Below are 21,457 nucleotides of genomic sequence, written 5' to 3'. Positions count from 1 at the left end.
GGATTATTGCACTAACCATCGGCGCAATACTGGTCTTTGTTATGAGCCGCAGTTTCAGTGATCTCAGCTGGTGGATCATTATTCACCACGTGACGTGTCACGATCTCTCTCATCTACACCTCAATTTTAGGTGGGGTTTGCAAACCTGTGTGCTTTAAGTTTTTACTCTTCAGCCGTTTGCATTTCCCGTGGTCATAAAAGCTCCTTCCCTGTCATCTGACAGCGGAATACCTTGAGTGATTGACAGCTAATATGAACCAATATAGCGGCAGGGAAGAGCGATTCAGCACGTTTTTACAAAAAATCAAAACAGGTCGCACTACAACCATTATCAGCAGTTGCACTAATGCGCCCAAATATGTTATGAGGTCGCATAGATTAATTTTCAGGCGCATATGCGACCAAAATGGTCGCAATTTCAGCTTCAAATGTTGTAACAAGCACGTCTGAAATGAGCCCGAATTTCTGTAGATTCAAAAGAGTCAGTCCGGATATCCCCGCCTCTTAAAGGGCCAGTACTAAATTACAAAGGGCTCAAAAATAGTCTTCTGGCGCCATCTCGTGGACACTCTGACACGCTTTGAGTCTGAATTTTACAAATTTAATATAAAAAAAATATTTATAGGAAAACTGTTATTTATAATTACACCAAATAAATATGATAATTATCTGTAATTTCAAACACATCTTTTGGCCAAATTTGAGGATTGTATACTTTTTTATATGCCCCAAATACTCGATACAATTTTTTAATTAAAAATTTTTTAATTCAAAAACTACAAATCTTATCAGGATGAGGACATACAGCAACCATCTCATGAGCAGTAGGCAGCTTTTGACCAAATTTGGGGCTTGTAGCATCTAAGCCCTGGGAGGAGAAGCGATTGCTTTTTTTTGGTCAGAAGCCGGAATAATAATAATAATAATAAGAATAAGTTTAAGTAGCATTACAGTATGTTGGCTTTCTCAAGCCAACATAATAATATTAAGTTTAATAGGATAACAGTAGTCTGGCTTGCTACACAAGCCAGCCTAATAACTTAATTTGTGTTCTGAAAATGAGCAAAGGTCTTGGGAAAACAGAACGGCATGAGGGTTGCTAATCAATAACAACAATTTCATTTTTAGGTGTACTAACCCTTTAATATGCAAGCATTTGCACAGTGTTGTAATATACAATTACTTGGCTTGAAATGGTGTGCTATAAAAGTAGTTTGTGTTAATAGATGTTGGTTTTCTGATTTGATAATGTGTCTGCAGGAAGAGCCGGTGCCTTTCTTGTTCTTTGTGAAAGATGCAGAGCTGGTGTCGTCTCTGGGCTCCTGCATTCAGACATTGGGTCTGGAGACGGAGCAGGTGCTACCGGTGGTGTATCAGCCACAGGCTGTATTTCGTGTGCGGGCTGTGGCTCGGTGCACCAGCTCTCTGGAGGGCCACACTGAGGCCGTCATATCTGTGGCATTCAGCCCGACTGGAAAGTAAGTGGATTAAACTGCGATATTAAATGCTAATTTATTTTTTTAAAAGAATGTAAGATTTTTTGTTCATTATGGGGCTGTTTCTCAGATATCTGGCCAGTGGATCTGGAGACACGACAGTGAGGTTTTGGGATCTGAGCACAGAAACACCACATCACACTTCTAGAGGTTTGTTTATTGCATAGGTGATTTAATAATTCCAGGAATAGTTGGTGACTAAAATATACATTCTCAATTTTTCATTATTTATTTAAAAAAAGCAAACAATTACAAAATGTGTGTATGTTTAGGTATTTTAATAAAGCGCTAATAATTTTCATGGATAAAAATATCTTCCATTTCTGCAAAAACAAATGTGTCATAGCAATTAACCTATAATTAAATGATTTATTTTACTTATCTTTTATATTTAATTGTTTTACTTGTTTTATTTATAAAACCCTAAATAGTCTTTTACCTAATTCTACAAAATTAAAAATTTTTAAAATAACACAAATGTCTGTCTATAAATCTTGCATCAGTTCTATTAATAGTTTGTCTTTAAATTGAATCATTTAAATGTAAAAACAGTGTTTGGCACTGAATTATAGATGAACTCTGTTTCCTCAAATAATTAAAATGCAATATGTATATTCAATTATAGGGCCCAAATATTTAAAATGACCCAAAAAAACTCTTGATACAAGGCATCTGATACTGAAACCATACGTCTTTCTTTCTGTGTAATGTTTTTAAGGACACACACACTGGGTTTTGTCCATTGCTTGGTCTCCAGATGGAAAGAAATTAGCATCAGGCTGCAAAAACAGTCAGGTGAGCATATGCAGTATTGATTGCAAGTCTGAGATTTCTATGTATAGTCTGCTAGATCTAAAATGCTGTATTGTGAAATATTTTCTGTTTTTTTTTTTTTTTTTTTTCAGATTTTCTTGTGGGATCCAGTCACAGGCAAACAGATTGGAAAGACTTTGACAGGACATACAAAGTGGATCACCTGGCTGTGCTGGGAACCTCTCCATTTGTAGGTTTTTTTTTTCTTCTTCAATTAAATTCTAATTTACATCTTCATTTAATTTAGTTTCATCTCTACAGTGAATTCCTAATTAAATTTATTAGACATTAAAATATTTTTCATAACTAAGTTAATGTTAGTTTAATTTAGTTGTTTTACCTTGATTTTATAATTCATTCATTATAATTTTTTACAATATTTAACCTATTTTTTAACTTCTTGTTTAAATAAAATGATTATGTAATAGTTAATAAATTGTCTGATCCCTAATAATTACAATTATGAAATGTTTCATTTAGTATCTTAAATCGTACAATCCTACTACATATTAAATAATTAATACTTATGGTTTCGTTTAATTATAAATTAGACGTCAGTTTCATTTTTATTTATGTAGTTAATAACTCTCCATTGAGTTCTCATCATAAAATGAAGAGATTAGATGCAAAATCCTCTAAATGCCATATTTCTCCAAAATGACCACAATTTATTTTGCTTAATCATTAATGAATTTCTTTAATAATAGTCAGGTTAATGTAGAATGAACATTTTTGTTCAGAACTTTGTTTTATTATCAATTAATTATGCTGTACTACTTGTTAATTGATAAATTCTAATTTTGAAACTTGTACAATATTTGTACTCTCTTCCTAATTTCAGAAACCCAGAGTGTCGCTATTTGGCAAGCACCAGTAAAGACTGTACGATTCGCATATGGGACACTGTTTTGGGTCACTATGACAAGATCCTAACAGGACACACACACTCTGTGACGTGTGTGAAATGGGGAGGCGATGGTCTCCTCTACACATCATCTCAGGATAGGACTATTAAAGTCTGGAGAGCCAAAGATGTAAGATGTGAATCAAACAGAAAGCATACTTACAATGGTGTTTGACTGTGGTGGTGTGAATTTCTGTTGTCATCTACGCCGTAGGGTGTTCAGTGTCGTACACTGCAAGGTCACGCTCACTGGGTGAACACACTGGCCCTCAGCACTGACTATGTCCTGCGTACAGGAGCATTTGAACCCGCGAACGCAACCATAAACCCTCAGGATCTCACCGGATCATGTAGGTTTCAACACAAAACTTTGATAAATGCATTTCTTTGGTTAATTTATGGTGAGACAGTGCAAGCAAAAGGTGTGTGCGTGTGTCTGTTTTGAGCTTTTGTACTTTTTAGCTTGTCATAAAGTTTTTGTTTTTTTTTTAGAATACATCAAAATGACACTTTTGAGTGTTTCTTTTGTTGCGCTTTATCAATTTGTGGCGGCAGATTTAAATTACAATACAGCCATAAATCTCTACTTTATAACCACTTAAATACACATTTACAGTTTTATGCACATCTCCAGTCCAAAATTCACAATGTTTGTTTGTTTGTTCGTTTGACTTTTCACAGCATTTTCTGAATTATGCAATGATAAAAAGAGAGACCCCAATTTTTCTTTTAAAATCTCTGTCCCTAATGTGTCAAATTTATAAATATTTTACCTGACTTCATCTAATTTTTGCTGAAACAAAGTATCTTATTTATTTATGTTTTACCTGTACTAAATAAACAATACAGTGCATTACCTTTTTCCACATTATTTATGTTACAGCCTTATTTCAAAATGGATTCAATTTATTTATTTCCTCAAATTTTTACACACAATACCCCATAATGACAATGTGATAACAGGTTTTTTTTTTAATTGTTGCAAGTTTATTAAAACAATAAATAAATAAATCACATGTCCATAAGTATTCACAGCCTTTGCTCAATACTTTGTTGATGCACCTTTGGAAGCAATTGCAGTCTCAAGTCTTTTTAAATATGATGCCACAAGCAGTCCTTCTCCCTTACTTATACCTATGTGATTTTTCAGGTTTGTAATTTTTATAAAATTTGTAACAATTTCAAAAGATCTTTTTCACATTGTCATTATGGGGTATTGTGTGTAGAATGTTGAGGAAATAAATTAATTTAATCCATTTTGGAATAAGGCTGTAACATAAAAAATGTGGAAAAAGTGAAGTGCTATCAATACTTTACAGATGCACATGTACATAGCATACAACCATATCAATTTCTTAATAACGATTCATTGTACAAAAAAACAAAACATGCAAATTGCAACAACACTTTAAAGAGTTCAAAGTACCTTCTAAAGTTTTTTTTTTAATAAAGTATTTTTAAAAAATTAAATATGAATATTTGTGTTTCTTCCTAGTGGAAGAGATCAAGGAAAAGGCTTTGAAGCGCTACAACAGTGTCAGAGTGAGTAAAAGCAATAAAATGTCAACCAATGTTATACAAGACTGATGTATAAACCTGACCCTGTGCTCATCTGAAGGGTGAAGGTCATGAGAGGCTGGTTTCTGGATCAGACGACTTCACCATGTTCTTATGGAACCCAGCAGAGGACAAGAAGCCGGTCGCTCGTCTAACAGGTCACCAAGCATTGGTCAATGAGGTGCTCTTCTCACCCGACACACGACTCATAGCCAGCGCTTCCTTCGACAAGTCCATTAAGATCTGGGATGGAAAAACAGGAAAGTAAGTGGGGAGATCTTAAATACATCAACTATAAGCATACTAGCATAGATCTGCAATATAGTACATACAGCATGTGAGCAATTGCATACAAATGTCAACTTTGCATTGAAAAGTTTTCACCAAAATATGGAAACCCTTTCTTAATTTGTAGACTTGTATTTTAAAGTACTGTAAAAATTGTCAATGTTTTCAAACAATTGTATTTGATTTACTAAAGTCACACAAGTGGAAATTTTATGTCACATTTGTAAAGGAAATTTTTCATCATAAATGCAAAATTCTAATTAAATCAATCATTTATGTATCTGAATTAAAAAAAAAAAAAAAAAAAATATATATATATATATATATATATATATATATATATATATATATATATATATTTGGATTAAAGTTTCTAAACACTTAACCCTGTGGTTCAGTGTTTTGATGTTATATTGATGTTTCATTATAATGTTAACAAATACTTTCTCTATGGAATTTCTGGGTTTTGCTGCATGTGGAAGCTCTTTGTCCACCTGAGACACAAGCTGAAACTCATTACTATTTCCACCTAGAAGTAACAATGTGCGTTTTATGACCAGATGTGGTTCGATTTTGTTGAAACCCCTCATGGGACAGTAAAGTGTCCAATGGTTCAGAATCTTGATTGACCTACAAGGTGGGTGAAAAGTAACTAGAAAATGATCATTGTTGTACTGTGGTAATCACAATGAATTATGAAGAGTTACACGCAAATAGCACCAAGCCAAAATTGCATTCTAACCCTAACCATATAGTAAGTACATGTAATTAATTAATGTTACTCCGTATTTAAATGAATTGTTACACTAGAACAAGGACACTTTAAGATCATTTATAACCAAAGTTAATGATAAAGCCCAAATCTCAAACACTTTTGTGGCCTATGTATTATTACCCATGTATTATTTAAACCTATGTATTATTATCTATTTAGAGACTTATTTACACAATAAATTTGTAAATCAAATTGCTGTACATAAACAAGATGGTTAGGATGTGAATATTTTATAAAGATTCAAAAAATAATCACATTAAGTATAATAATTAATTATTTTAGCGAGGCAGTGGCACAGTAGGTAGTGCTGTCACCTCACAGCAAGAAGGTTGCTGGTCCGAACCTCGGCTCAGTTGGTGTTTCTGTGTGGAGTTTGCATGTTCTCCCTGCCTTCGCGTGGGTTTCCTCCGGGTGCTCCGGTTTCCCCCACAGTCCAAAGACATGCGGTACAGGTGAATTGGGTAGGCTAAATTGCCTGTTGCTTATGAGTGTGTGTGTGAATGTGTGTGTGGATGTTTCCCAGAGATGGGTTGCGGCTGGAAGGGCATCCGCTGCGTAAAAACTTGCTTGATAAGTTTTCGGTTCCTTCCGCTGTGGCAATCCCGGATTAATAAAGGGACTAAGCCGACAAGAAAATGAATGAATGAATTATTTTAAATGGAAATAAAAACAACAAAGAATTCAAATGATAAAAAAACATTTTAAGTCATTTTAAGTCTTGATTTAAATGTGAGAATTTAGAAAAATCTATTAAATATTGCCAAGAAAATATTGCCTACTTTTCACTTACACTGTATTTGCTCATTTGGTTATTTGCTGCCCGCTGTTTTATGAATATTGTGAATTCAAGCACTGTTACTTGCTATTTTTTAGTTATTAGTGTAAAAATAAATGATATTTGATTCAGATTGCATTGCCTTTTAATGGACCTACACTGACTCATAGTGCACTTCCATTAGTGTACACTGGGAGGCGCTCAAATCACATCAGTGTCTGCCTATTTTGCTTGTTTGCACATGGCAACAACCCAGACAGTTTCTTCAAATATATCTTGCACAAACAAACACGTCAGCATGTTTTGTCGTAACTCATGAAGGTGAATTAAAGGGCTTTTGTCTGTTTTCCAGATATCTGAATTCACTGCGGGGCCACGTCGGGCCTGTGTACCAGGTGGCATGGTCAGCAGACAGTCGCCTGTTGGTCAGCGGCAGCAGTGACAGCACTCTGAAGGTGTGGGACATCAAAACGGGAAAACTGAACGCAGACCTGCCCGGCCATGCTGACGAGGTAATCAGTGGATTTAGTTCAGAGGTCTTTTAAAAGGTTTTACACAAGGGTCAGGGCTTTGGAATGGCTGGTTTTAGCTCTTCACTGTTCATTTAGTAGTTCATATGTTATTTTTGTATTTGTTTGTATTTTTAATAGCTTTGTTTATATTTTTTACATTTCTCTTATGTGATTTTGACATTTGGAATTTTAGTACTTCAATGTTTTAGTTTTTTATAAAAAAAATGTGTATATATATATATATATATATATATATATATATATATATATATATATATATATATATATATATATATATATATATAATGCATTTAAACAACTAAAACTGATTTCTAATAGTGTTTGTGTTTTGCCTAGAAAATGTTTCTCATTTCTATTTTAATTTGATTATGTAATAACTAACAATGAAATGGTTGGACAATGAAACTGAAACTCCTGGTTTTAGACCACAATAATTCATTGGGCCTCCTTTTGTAGCCAACAGAGCATCAGTTCGTCTTGGGAATAACAAATACAAGTCCTGCACTGTGGCCAGAAGTATTTTGAGCAATTATTCTTGCAGAATAGTGGCCAGTAAACTGTGATGCCGGTGGAGGAAAAAGTTTCCTGACTATCTTCTCCAAAACATCAAAGTGGCTCAATAATATATAGATTTGGTGACTGTGCAGGCCATGGGAGATGTCATGTTAATCAAAGCACTCTTGTCATCAGTCTTTCTGTGTGTATTGGTGCTTTATCATCCTGATACACAGCACCATTTTCAGGATTTAATATTCCTCAAGAATGGTTCGGTAATCTTTAGCAGTGATGCGCCCATCTAGCACAAGTTTTGTGTCTAGGGAATGCCATGATATGGCAGGCCAAACCATCACTAATTCACCCCCATGCTTCACTCTGGGCATGCAACAGTTTGGGCAGTAGGGCTGCACAATATTGGAACAATCTGATTTTGCGATATTTTATTTTTCTGTCATCAATATTGCGATATGAATCCAGTTTCACAAGATATTTTGGATAGCACCATTTGCTGGTTTTCTTACAGTATTCAGGTACAGCAATTGAATAATCACAATGAATAAAAATTTGTTTAATTTCTAGTCCAAATATCCAAAAAAAAATCCTAAAGCAAGTCAAATATTTAGTTTTCACAGTCAAAAGAAAAAAAAACAAGCAAAATTATCTGCCAATGGAGGACGTGGAAATATTTTCGCTTTGAAATGTAGATATTTGGACTAGAATCAAGATAAAAGGGCTTTTTTTTGCTTAAATCATATAAATTCAAAATAAATACAGTGATTGAATAAAATTCTGTAGCACCTGGTCAACTATAATTCAGACTCAACATGCGCACATTGCGATATCAATGCTGAAACTATATATTGTGCAGCCCTACTGGGCAGTACGCATCTTTAGGTCTTGCACACTCTAGCTCTCCCGGAAGTGTGGAAAGAAAGTTAAGTTGGACAAGAACAATACATGCTTCATGTTGTCCACAGCCCAAGATTTTCACTGATGGCGCCATTGAAATTGACATTGGCACGAGTGACCAAAGGTTTAGCTCTGGCACCCTGGCCATGCATATTGACCAGAGGAGCTCCCAACAAGTTGAGTTCGGTGACTGGTTTTATGTTTTTTGGATACAATCTGGGACAGGTTACACCCAGACATCCCTTTCAGACAGCTTCCTCTTGCATCCACAGCTACTCTTTTTTTTTTTTTTTTTTGGGTTGTAGGCTGACATTACCCAGTATATGGTGACTCTTGATGCACCACAAAGACTTGTCTTGGTCACAGATGTGCCAGCAAAGACTTCTTTTATGTATAACTATACATTTTCAAACTATTAACAAAAACTAGTCTTAGTGATGCTAAATCAATTTCATTTGGGTGAGAAAAGAATCTTTTGAATGCAAAGTTTTTATGTGTAAACAGTCCTACATTTTTTGCATTTGGTCAGTAATAGGATTCAACATTCTGCTATATTTTCTCAATGACGGGTTTCAGCTGCAAGGACATTCGCTGTGTAAAACATATGTTGGATAAGTTGAATGTTCATTCTGCTGTGTCGACCCCTGATTAATAAAGGGACTAAGCCAAAAAGAAAATGAATGAATTCTGCAATATTCTCTCTTTTAAAAGCACTACCTTGCCACATTTAAGGATATGTTTTGATTTAGGCAACTGCTTTTCCTTCACAGCAGCATGCCTAAACAAATCCTGCATGAACAACACCATTAATCTACTTTTGTTCCTCAGGTTTTTGCAGTCGACTGGAGTCCTGATGGACAGCGAGTGGCCAGCGGAGGGAAAGACAAATGTTTAAGGATGTAAGTGACCTTTTATCCTGCGCAGCTTATTTATTTCCATACCCGCACAATGCCACACCACCTGGTAGAAACACCTGGCATGTCTTATCTTCTTTCCCCTTTCAGATGGAGGAAGTAAACCAGAGAACCCAGCGGCCCTTGGCTCTACACACAACAGCCAATCAGGCGTCTAGAAGCGTCGCCCCCACAGGACAGTAAACAGCAGTGTCAGAGTATTAAGCCGTCACCTATTTGCCCAAAGAAAAACGGCTTCGACAGCATCACAAAAGCTGACATATAATGCTTTCTGATGCCTGATAGCAGGAAGATAAAACGGCCGATACTCCAACTCAAATGAGCAGTTGCCCTGTAGAAGTGCCACCGAACTGACCCACTCTAATCTGTGTAATCTTTCTCACACACACATTCTTTGTAATTAACTTAATCCCTAATGCTGTGATACAGGCAGTGTTAACCAGGTCTGTCTGAGGGCTGGGAGATAACCAGCGGCGTCACAGTGGGCCGTGTTACGTCAGCACAGACGTTTTCTCATTAAGAAAAAAAAAAAAGCAGTTAAAGGGTTTTTATGGGGTCCGTGTTGTGCGTTTGTGGATTTCTTATCTCGGATTAACCACTGTAGGGTGTCAAACGTGCTTTGTTGTTTGTCAAACAGCACATGTATGACGTAAACAGTCTTTAAGAAAAGACGCTGCAGGCGAATATTAAAAAAGTGGACAAAGTTTGCGTCATACTTCCACAGTTGTGAATTGCAAAATTTGCAGTTCAAATATGCAAATGAGGCACTGCTTCATTAAACGCATGTTTCTAGCACAAAAATATGAATTTTGGATTAAGTTAGGTTTACAATACTGTTGTCGACACATTAGAATCTCTTTCATCAGTCCATAATTCAGAAAATTGTAAGAAAAGCCAGAAAGGAATTTCATTTTCACAATCGGTTGTACAATTAAATATTGTATATAATCAGCCATATTATGAATGAACATATCCCTCTGTAAAAGCCCTTTAGAATTTAAATATGAATAAAACTGTAAAGTTTGGTGTATGCAATAAAAAATGAAGAGGTTTTGCTCTAAAAAAAAATAAGTACTGTGCTTACCTACAGACACACAGTGGTATAAAGTAACAAATTCCAAATACTTAAATTGCCATAATACAGTCTTCTCAGAAATTGTAATTTACTAAGTAGTTTTAAAACGGTGTCCTTTTACTTTCCCTTGAGTACTACTTTAGTGCACTATTGGCACTTTTACTCCACTACTTCAACCTGCAGTCACTATTTGTTCTTGTCTATGGGGATTAGAAAAGTCAGTTCTGTGACTCCTGTCCAATCAAATCGCACATAGAGGGTAAATCACATCATAAATGAACTACCTCAAGACATTGGATGACTTATTAATGCAGCAAACTGTTTGGAAGCATTAAAAGTGTCCAAGAAGATGTCCAAAATCTTTATACGCATTGACCCAGAGACTGTTTAGAATTAGATGCATGTCATTCATGAGAATATGACAGTTGTTTACTGTATGATGACCGAAATGGCCTTAAAGACAGTACGTTGACATGACTTCAGATTGATGTTGTAACCCAATGGCTGGCCGACTTCAGTGTCCAACATCCAACCTAAAATCAACCAAACATCAATGCTTAGTGATGTTACAGCTTGACGTTGTGTGTAGGTTACCACTATGACTTCTATAAGATGTTGCATTTTGTTAGCCATACCTGACGAATAAATGTCAGTAGTTGACGTCAATATAATGTTAGATCAATGTTAATTTTGGTCGCTTTCTAACACAACCTAAAATCAACCAAATTTTAACGTCATTTTATGTCGTTATTAGACGTCAATTCGTTGTCCTTAGACACAAGCTAGACCAGGGGTCACCAATCCTGGTCCTGGAGGCCCGGTGTCCCTGCAGGGTTTAGCTCCATCTTGCCTCAACAAACCTTCTTGGATGTTTCAATTGTACCTAGTAAGACCTTGATTAGTTTGTTCAGGTGTGTTTGATTAGGGTTGGAGCTAAAATCTGCAGGGCACCGGCCCTTCAGGAACAAGTTTGGTGACCACTGAGCTAGACGTTGAATTTTGGTCACCTGATATCACGACCTAAATCTAACCTAATATTAACATTTTATGGTGTTGTGTGCCTACTGGCCAATAACTAAATGCACAACAGAATGTTACGTTTACACACACATCCACAAATTGCTTGTAAATGAATCTGCTTTTTACAGTGTAATACTATTCTTGAGTACTTTTAAAACGGCACCTTTTTAGTCATACATTTAGTAACATTTACAACATACTTTTACTCGAGTATGATTTTTCAGTGCTCTTCCCACCACTGCAGACACGTATTGATAAAGAGAGAGAATTGTATTTAGTGGATGTTTTCTTTACATAAGACACTATGAAAAGCCAACAAACTGCAGTTTCTTGCCTTAAGATGCAATTCATTAGAATTGGTCGATATTGGCTACTCAGTAAGACGAGACTCTGAACCTATTTGGTTTATTAAATCTGTGTGACGTATTCAGTTTTGAAGCATACATATCAGACAGACAAAAATAGCGCAACTCGTACAGAATAGGCATCCTTTGTGCGAAATCAATGACATAAAAAGCTTATAAAAAATTGAGCTACTAATAAAAAGCTGCCATTTTATTTTATAAAACAAAAGGAACACAAAACATAAATCTGACCTTGTCTTGATGATGCCATTCGTGCATGCAACTTTTATATGGACACGAATGACTGGGCATGAGATGTGTAACATCAAGATATATCAAAGCACAATACCATTGTTTCCAGTGTAAACTAAGACAAAGGAACATGTGCGTTACATTAATACTTCAATGTTTCTGCGGATTTGGTTGTGCTAGTTTTCATGCCACATACATCAACTATCTCACGACTTCCTCTATAAAAAGCATGTTGGTGAGAAAGAAGACACTTGCACGATTGTACTGACGAGTGCAAACTGATGACACGCTCTGTATGTTTTTGTGCGCAAATAAATATAGTGTAAGCTACATGGTTCGTTCTCATGGCTCAAGCTCCTGGCTTCAACTATACAGACACAGATGGATGGATTAAATCCACTGGGCCAGAGGTCACGGTTCAAAGTCTGGATCTTAGACTTGACTGACATGGCCGACTGTGTTTGGATAGTTCAGTCTCTGTCTGCGCATTTGTTCATCTTCAGTCTGTTCTCCAGACGTTGTTGAGTAGCTTCACAACCTCCTCGTACAGAACAAAGACAATGGCCACGTCTAAACACACTCGGCCCAGTCTAGGAACTGTGCCTTTGTAGAACCTGCAATGCAAAGGCAGAGAAGCAGAAAGGTGAGGTCATATTTACATTAATTAATACAGCTTTTTTTAAGCTGAAGCTGCTAGATATCATTCTTTAACTCAAAATGTCAGATTGAATTTATTCATCAGAAAGAACCACAGGATCAGCTAAAAATAGTCTGATTTTCTACTAAAGACTTTATCCCCATTTTAATTTCCCAATTTAACTTTATTTGGCAATTTTTTATATAAATAATAATTACTAGTGGTAATCATGAGGTGGCCAAACCCTTAGTCAGCCTTAAACCCCATCAAGCCCTAAGAGGAGAAGAAAACTAATATATAAAAATAACAAATATGTGTTAATAATACACTAAAAAAAGAAAAACATTATAAATCAGCACATACACAAAATGTGTTCTTAACCAAATTAAGAAAATTAACCCTTGTAATCTGTTCAAATTGCCTACCCTTTCATTATGTTCATGGCGGTTTTTGCACCATTGACTTCCATTATAACCATATTTTTGATTGCAAAGCAAATGCATGACACCAAATAATCATGCATTCTTGATTGTTTGTGGTTTTCCCTGTTGGGAAGAGATAAAATTCTCATTTTTACTGTTGATTATCAGTTGGCACCATTAACCCTTTAGATACGCCTGTGCAAAAAAGCTTCTGGCTTTATATGGAGTTCTATAGAGTCAAACATCAGGTTTTAATGTGCATACATAAATGTTCTCAGAGCGGAGCTGCTTATTTTGATTTTCCCAGACATATCAAGATAAGTGCGCAAAGGTCTCTCACACCAACAATACTCCATATAAAAGCCAGAAACCTTTTTTTTTTGTACTGTAACTGATAAGCAACAGTAAAATCAGTCAGTACAAATTGTACCTCTTCCAAACACGCCAACAATCAAGAGTGCATGATTATACTGTGTCATGGCTTTGCAATAAAAAAATGGGGCAAAAATGGGTACCGTAATAACAAAAGGGTAGTAAATTTGCCTAGAGTGTATTGTTGAGTTCTTTCAAAGCATTTTCACAATATGTCAAAATAAGATGTCACCAAAAATCATTCCATTCACTGAAAGGCAGAGGACATTGTGACCTAATCAAGACTCTGAATCACCCAAGAGTAGATTAAAACATCCCCAACAGCACACAAGGTTTAAAATATTTTTTATATATTTAAAAAAAGACCTCAACTCTTCGAGACATGAGAAAGTGCGAGAAGATTAAAAAAAGACTTCCAGTGTAAAAAAAATCTGTCTCTAAGCTACCAGTGAACTAAAGGCTGTAACATTAGCATTCAGTTTTGAAAATTCATTAAAAATCGCTGGAACTCCAAAAATACCAATCAACATGCATGCTTCATGGGAAATACTGAAAATGTAAGATAACAGTCAAAAGGCAATAAAAGAAAAATCCTCCAATCTTGGGCAAGAAAACACATTCTGTCATGATCAGCAGGAGCCAGAGAGTACCTTTCACAAACAACATAAACACCCGGAAATATCTTGTTCTATTAAAGAAGTCACCCAGATGTTCATTGGCCAAATCCACAACTTGACAGCAATTTTTCATTTGTGTGAGGACAAAACTAGCCTTTAAAAGAAAAACGTCCCGATTATTTAGTCATTTGTTTGTATATGACTTTATTTAGCTGAAGAGATGATGGATTTAGAGGAAAACATTCTTCAAAAACTGCAAGGATTTGTAAACTAGAGTATTACATGAACATGTATAATAATTATTTGTTTATTTATATATTTATATTGCCTGAAAATGATTGATGGTTTTTGCTAGAGATCTGTCAGGTGGGGTTTTGTGGAAGCTTTTGGCCTATAAATGGTCTATTTGCATTAGATAAAGCAGAATCCTGAAATTTTCATCTATACCTTAAATCTTCATGTACTGGAAGTTGTTGTGACATTTATCTCAGTATGTTGAACTTGAAACAGAATATTAAGTAGGGGGCGGGGCTTTTTGAGCATTATTCCCTCATAGCAAACTAACAGTAAGAGGGGTGTGGTTAAGAATATTGGGGCTGAAGCTGATGTGAAACAGAGAAAGATTGCCACTCCAAACACAGAAGCAAGTAGTCAGAATTTGAATATTAGAAAAACAAACTTTTTTTCAGTGGATTAATTTTTTCATTTAAAAAAAAAAGACTTCAGCTATTGAAAGTCAATCATAAACTTGTCGGATAGCTTGAGGGTAAGTAAATAACAGGGAAATGTACATTTTTGGGTGAACTATCCCTTTAAGTCAAAAGAAAAGAATGCTCAAACGCACAAATCATATTAAGGGAGACAATACATACGCTAGCGGGCCTTCATTCTTCAAAATCTGGAATGCACAATCCATCGTGCTCTTGTAGCGATGAGCCTCCAATCCCTAAAACAAAAAGATTACACTATATTATTCAATATATAATCAAAGTAAATACACACGCAGTAAACAATCTTCTTATGCTAACCTGCATCCGAGTCTTCACCACATCAAGTGGTGTGTTCCCAAAAACACTCGCTGCTCCTGCTGTTGCTCCAAACATGGCAGTAACCAGTGGGTGCATGTCACGAGCAGGGTCATCACCTGAAGGTTGAATTACCATTTTTTGTTAAACACCTATTCTGAAACAAATTAACAAAGGTTATGATCTCATTCTTACCTTTGTACCAATTCCGCAACAAATTCATAACATAAAAGCGTATCGCTTGGTTGCTACCCTGCTTCAGAAGTGTAGCAGTCAGGCCTTGATATGTCCCTCGAACACCTACAAACATAAGTATTCTTTTTTATTGTATTATTATGACAAACCTTTTTTCCCAAATTATTTTCAATAGTTTTTGAAATGTACCATTTACATCTAAAACATTTTATTTTCAATATTATTTATGAAAGTGTCATGCCATATCTGCATCAATAGCTACATTCATCACAAAAATATACATTTACACTATCAATAAAAATATCAAAGATTATGTATTATGTATTTAACAATTTTATGCATGATTCAGTTAATAAATTATTAAAGGAGAAACCTTTTTATACATTATGTTTCATAAAACAAAACCATTCATATTTTTTAGAATATGAAAAGAGATTATTATTTTATTAAACCCCTATTTTGAGTAATTGAGTGAACCGTTACTCACATTTTCTAGACCTATTTATTGCCTTCTATTCCTATTTAAGTACCTTGATCTCTAATGATTTCCCTTACGCCATGAAAAAACCCTCGATAACGTGGCCTCAGAGAGCACTGGTCATGAATGAACTTCACCTGAAAAAAATACATAGTAATATACATATAATAATAGGACATATATAGGGCACAAGTCCAAATATACTAGTGAAAAAGTATTGTAGAAATACTGAACCAAAACATCCCGTTTCACACCCACCTTAACTGTTTCCATTGGACAAACCACCAACACCGCCTCTGCAATTCCTGCTCCGAGTCCACACAGCAAACTTGCTTTATTATCAAGCCGACCCGTGGCGTCCCGCATTGGGTTACTCAAAACCTCGAATGTCCCAAACCTGCCATAATGTCAATAACATCAACATGTAATGTAATGTACTTTTTATTTAATGCCATGTCAGCAACCAAGGCTATTTTCATGGCAACAACATTTCAATAAAAATATACAATTAAAAACAACAAACAAATGAACACAGAAATTAAATTAGATTTTTTATGTAAATACATGATAAAAATTAAATTCTAAAAATGTTGGTGTCACTGTTAAAAATGTCCTTAAGGCCAATAACATGAACATGAGCAAAACAGGTGTCATTTAAAGCTTAAACAGGTGAAGATGAATCTTTCTTACCGTACTGCAGATTTTGGGATGGACCCATAAAGCAGTGAACTAAGCCCTCTGTACAGACCTCTCAAGCCATGATACTGCACCGTCAGCTTAACACAGTCACCTGCATTGAAATTGATTTGAAAGGTTATGCAACTCATTTACATATTTAAAGTTGCAATTAGGGCTGCACGATATTGAAAAATGTGATAGTCATCATTTATTTTTCTGAGACATTTTGTCTCATTTCTAGGCCAAAATGTTTTCACCTTTGAAAGAAAAAAAGTCAAAATAAAGAGTTTTTCCTTAAAATAAGCTAAATTATCTGCCAGTGGGGTAAGTAATCTTGTTTTCACTTTAAAATGTAGATATTTGGACTAGAAACAATATTTATTTATTTTGCATAAATCATGTAAGTGCCATATAAAAACAGTAATTAAACACAATTCTGTAGTTCCTGGTCAACTATTGACCAGCGAACTAATTCAGACTCAACATTGCATATGCGATGTGATTATTGCGGACACACATATTGCGATATCGATGCTGAAGTGATATATTGTGCAGCCCTAGTTGCAATAGATGTTGAAGCTTTGTTACATGCAAATATATTTCTTTTTAAATATGTTATAGGGAGGACTCTATTGTAGACTGGTTGTTGATTCGATGTTGATTTGAGAGCGTTGACAGTTGAAGAGGCAGTTTCCGTGGACTAGAGGTGTGTTTACATTTATTAATTAGTTCTCTTGGTTTGTTTTGTCTGGAGTTTGGTTCCCAAAAAATGTATTTTTGTCATTTTGGGGCCCAATACCAATTTGACCCCTTAGCCCTTCCCCCTCATTTTGTGCGTTCACTTGAAGGTGTAGGGGTGTCCCGATTCTCTTTACCTTGAAGGCATAGGACTAAGGGGGAGGGCTAGATAACCCTTGAAACTGAGATTTTTCAGGACCACACACAAAACCTAGAGGTACGAAAATTTCCCAGAATACACTACCTACAATGGCAGCATGACTGCACATAGAGGTAAAGAGATGCACAAATTAGTATTTTTTGTCATTTGTAAGAATTGTCTCAACAAACAAGCACTTGTTTAAATACAATAATAACTGTGTTCATGTTTTACCAGCATGCTTTTAAAAATTAATTTTGCGATCTATAATCCAGAATAATAAATCCTTTACAGCAGTCCCAAAACATTCTGACACTCGAATACCCTGTCAGAAATGTCTAGTGGCTGGGAATGACCTTTTAACAGTGTCTGCTATAATGTTCAATGTTGATTTTGTGTGTTTACATGAATGAATATGGGCAGGGTGTAAATGCACAGTACAGTTACGAGCTTATTTCCATATTAGATGGTTATAACATGATATTATTGCCTTCAGTGATTTCCTGAAGAGAAATACCAAAAAAAAAAAAACTGCAATAACTACAGCAGTAGCAATCGTCCGATCTCATATGAAGTATGAGATTGCGATCACACATGATGAAGTGTGCAGGTGTCATAGTGGTGTCCCATTTTTTAGGGGTATATTTTGAAGCCCTTCCCCTTCACACTCTGTTTCAAGGGCTAAGAGAAAGGGGTACAAAAATAGAATTGGGATTGGGCCTTAATTTGCTTTGCATTCATAATGTCATTTTTAAGGCCAAACCAGATTACTCGACAGTATATTTTGTGGGCTTGTTGAATGTGCAAACATCTGATGGTACTTTGAACTGGTTGATAACTCATCATGAAGAGCTTAAAGCAGTCAAAACAGCATCACAAATTCCACCATTAAAACAGAAAAAAAAAAAGATCTGCAGCAAGTACACATGTCTGACACCTGGAATTCTGAACCCTGGACTATAAAAGATCAACTTTGTGACTGTAATGGAAAAAATAGGTCATGTTTGAGCATCCTGTCCTTTTATAGTCATATCTTGTGACATCATGTCCTGTTTTGTTCATCTCATAGCTCTCAAACTTAAATCCTGGAGGGCTGCAGCTCTGCACAGTTCTGCTCCAAGCCTAATCAAACAGCTGATCAAACTAATCGAGATGTTCAAGACTACAAGAGAAAACTAAGCAGGAATGAGTTGCAGGTGGATGGAGCTAAACTTTGCAGAGCTGCGGCCCTCCATGAATTGAGTTTGAGACCATTGAATAGATGTCTTTAGTCTATACCAGTGGTTCTTAATTCCAGTCCTTGGGCGCCCTCCAGGCCTGCACATTTTCTATGTCTTCCTTAATTAAAACGCCTGATTCAGATCACCAGCTCGTTAACAGAGACCCATGGATTGATCCTTGTGTGTCAAATAAGAGAGACATGCAAAGTGTGCAGTGCGGGGGGCCCTGAGGTCCTTAATTAAGACCCACTGATCTATGCTGTGTTCCTATTTCAGTCAAACCACATCAGAGTTTGATCACCAAGAACCTGAAGTCTCATATCAGTTGTTAAGTGTGCACTAGGCAGCGGTCACACTTACTCGAGTGAACCACACTAACAAAGAATCACGCTAGAGTTGGTGTTATTCCTGTGTTTCTCAACCGCGTTCCTGAAGGATCAGCAGCTCTGCACATGTGTCCTTAATCAAACACACCTGATTCAGATGATTAGCAGTGACTGATAGACCTGTAATGGGTATGACAAAGGAGACTTCCAAAATATGCAGTGTTGTTGGTCCTCCATGATCATGGTTGAGAAAACCTGCAGTCACAATGGAGATTGTGCTTGCGAAATTCTGTAGCAAGGTGCTTCAAAAAGGGGCGGGATTAAACAAGATGATTAGACCTTTAAAAAAGCGACCGATTGGTCCATATTGGAAATTTCTTTCCAGAGAGGTCATGTTTTGACGTTCAATTGGTCTCACGCAGTCAAGTGATGCGATTTTGCAGGTCAGAGTTCACCAAGTTTAAAACTTGCTGCACGAACTTGCAGTCTGGAAGTCTATGGGGAGAAAAGTGCAGTGTGACAACAGCTAAACACTGTTTTAATCTAACCAACAAACTTGACAAGTGTGAACACACCAAACATGATTGAAGTAGTTGTTTTAACCAGCAAATCCAGATATTACATTCTGAAAATGTTATATATGAACAGAGTGAATTTTCAGAAGCTCTGGCAATTATTTCTTGACATTTATCTGAGTGTACGGCTGCTTGATGGAAAAAAAACTGTTAAAAAGTCGCATTTGTTCATCAAGAAATGTTTTGCTGCTGGCTATTGATGCGATCAGTGTGATCTAGTGAGTGACAGATCAAGATTACAAAATTATAAATAATAATTAATAAATACAGAAAAAAATCTATGAATTAAACAGAAGTTTTCCTCACCAATGCCTCTGTATCGAGGAGGATTGGCTCGCTCGTCTAACTGTAGCTGGGTCTTCACATACTCCGTGGGGAATGTGATGCAGATCTCAATGCCTCCTGCAATGCCACCTGTGTAAGAAAATAATATCAGTAAATAGAGTGTCTAAACCACATTCAGTGACAGCAACTGCAATCCCTGCCATTCCCTCAGCTGTTTAACTTCCATCCAGGACAAGACAGTAAAGGTCATATGGTTTTAGTTGTATTTGTTTACTAAACAATACGCAACATCGAAACACATCCAGTGTTGTCGCCAAAGTAAACAATGTTGGAGCATGACGTTTGTGTGGTTAGCAATACATCAAAGTGTCCAGACAAAGTGTTATATACAAAGTGTGTATATAAACAAGTCAATAAAAGAGATTTCTGGAATCTATTTGGCAGACCCAGCACAGATATGCAGGTCATGGACTACTGGGCAGTGAGTTTCACAGTAATGGCAGGCTGCAAGGGTTATAAAAGGGAACGGGGACGCGCACGCGAGACATTTGATCCACAATCACGCGTGCCTGTTGTTTTGGGCTCGAGTATGGTATCGAGTGATTGACCAAAACATTAGCGCTTGTGTGCTTCTAACACAAACACAACACGCCTTTACCTGCGAAAATAGCCTTCCACGGATGCGTGATCTTTCTTCCTCCGATGGCAGCGGCCGCTAGAGTCCTTTGGCCCGGATAAATGTTAGGAATTGGGGTAAAAGTGCGCGTCGAGCCACCGCCAGGGGAGGGAATCCGGGTCGGCGCCGCAGGATGCTGTAGCGGCGCGCATCCTCGTCTCAGTATCGCATCTTTGCACGGCCCTTCCGAAACACAAAACGGTTTATACAAAGACGACATGTTTGCTGATGTTTTGAGCGTACAGTGTGGAAATCTGTAGTGTGTGCCGCCGCGCTGGATGCGTCTGTCCAATCGGACGGAGACAACACAATCGCGCTATCAGAGGAAGACCACTCCGGGGCGTGGCGGCGTGAAGCTCATGAATATTAATATAGAGGTCACGCAGCAAGCTCAGCCATTGGTCTGTTTCAAACTTTTGATTTATTTATAAGCTATTCAGCTTGTGTATTATTAATACGATTTATAGGGCAAATCAGGCGATGATCAATTGATCCAATTATATTACCGTACGACAATACCCACATCCTAGCATTTTTTTAAATATTTAAAATAATAAATTTTATATCAAACAACCCATACTGTAGCAAACTGGACAACCACTCAACATACAGCCTGGCTACAATATACCAAAGTTAGATATCCAGTTTAAAATATATTTTATATTTAAATGTATGAATATGTATGTTCCTGTGTGTTGTTATCTAACATTTAATAATGTAAATGTTTCATGACATTATTTAAGTTTAATTTAAAAAATATTATGTACACAAATAATTTTCTTTTTTTTTCTTTTTCATATATATATATATATATATATATATATATATATATATATATATATATATATATATATATATATATATATATATATATATATATATATATATATACTTTTGCTTTTCTTTTTTCCAGAAAATGAC

At 36.1% G+C, this 21,457-nt stretch overlaps 2 protein-coding genes across 3 annotated transcripts in view; one reads left to right on the top strand and one right to left on the bottom strand.

Annotated features, from left to right (window-relative positions):
* nle1 (notchless homolog 1 (Drosophila)) overlaps positions 1 to 10,520 on the top strand; it is a 29,372-nt gene extending 18,852 nt beyond the window's left edge. For both annotated transcript variants that reach the window (NM_001328517.1, NM_001328516.1), the window contains exons 3-13: positions 1,261 to 1,478; positions 1,567 to 1,646; positions 2,215 to 2,291; positions 2,402 to 2,499; positions 3,151 to 3,343; positions 3,428 to 3,563; positions 4,709 to 4,755; positions 4,832 to 5,034; positions 6,961 to 7,120; positions 9,377 to 9,447; positions 9,553 to 10,520. In NM_001328517.1, the coding sequence (NP_001315446.1) occupies positions 1,261 to 1,478; positions 1,567 to 1,646; positions 2,215 to 2,291; positions 2,402 to 2,499; positions 3,151 to 3,343; positions 3,428 to 3,563; positions 4,709 to 4,755; positions 4,832 to 5,034; positions 6,961 to 7,120; positions 9,377 to 9,447; positions 9,553 to 9,565 (1,296 nt within the window). In that variant the 3' untranslated portion in view covers positions 9,566 to 10,520. The remainder of the gene's footprint in view (positions 1 to 1,260; positions 1,479 to 1,566; positions 1,647 to 2,214; positions 2,292 to 2,401; positions 2,500 to 3,150; positions 3,344 to 3,427; positions 3,564 to 4,708; positions 4,756 to 4,831; positions 5,035 to 6,960; positions 7,121 to 9,376; positions 9,448 to 9,552) is intronic.
* A 1,428-nt stretch (positions 10,521 to 11,948) lies between these two features.
* Positions 11,949 to 20,881, bottom strand: slc25a1a (solute carrier family 25 member 1a). Its single transcript, NM_200607.1, is given in 9 exon segments — positions 11,949 to 12,767; positions 15,074 to 15,147; positions 15,230 to 15,345; positions 15,422 to 15,526; positions 15,952 to 16,036; positions 16,158 to 16,296; positions 16,590 to 16,689; positions 19,882 to 19,989; positions 20,519 to 20,881. Coding segments are annotated over 9 exon segments (1,080 nt in total). The 5' UTR covers positions 20,757 to 20,881; the 3' UTR covers positions 11,949 to 12,652.
* Between the last annotated feature and the right edge of the window lie 576 nt (positions 20,882 to 21,457).

The sequence above is a fragment of the Danio rerio genome, chromosome 10 (assembly GCF_049306965.1).
Source record: "Danio rerio strain Tuebingen ecotype United States chromosome 10, GRCz12tu, whole genome shotgun sequence".
NCBI lineage: Eukaryota > Metazoa > Chordata > Actinopteri > Cypriniformes > Danionidae > Danio > Danio rerio.
The sequence above is the reverse complement of the archived record's forward strand: the minus strand, read 5'-3'. Positions and strand labels throughout refer to the sequence as shown.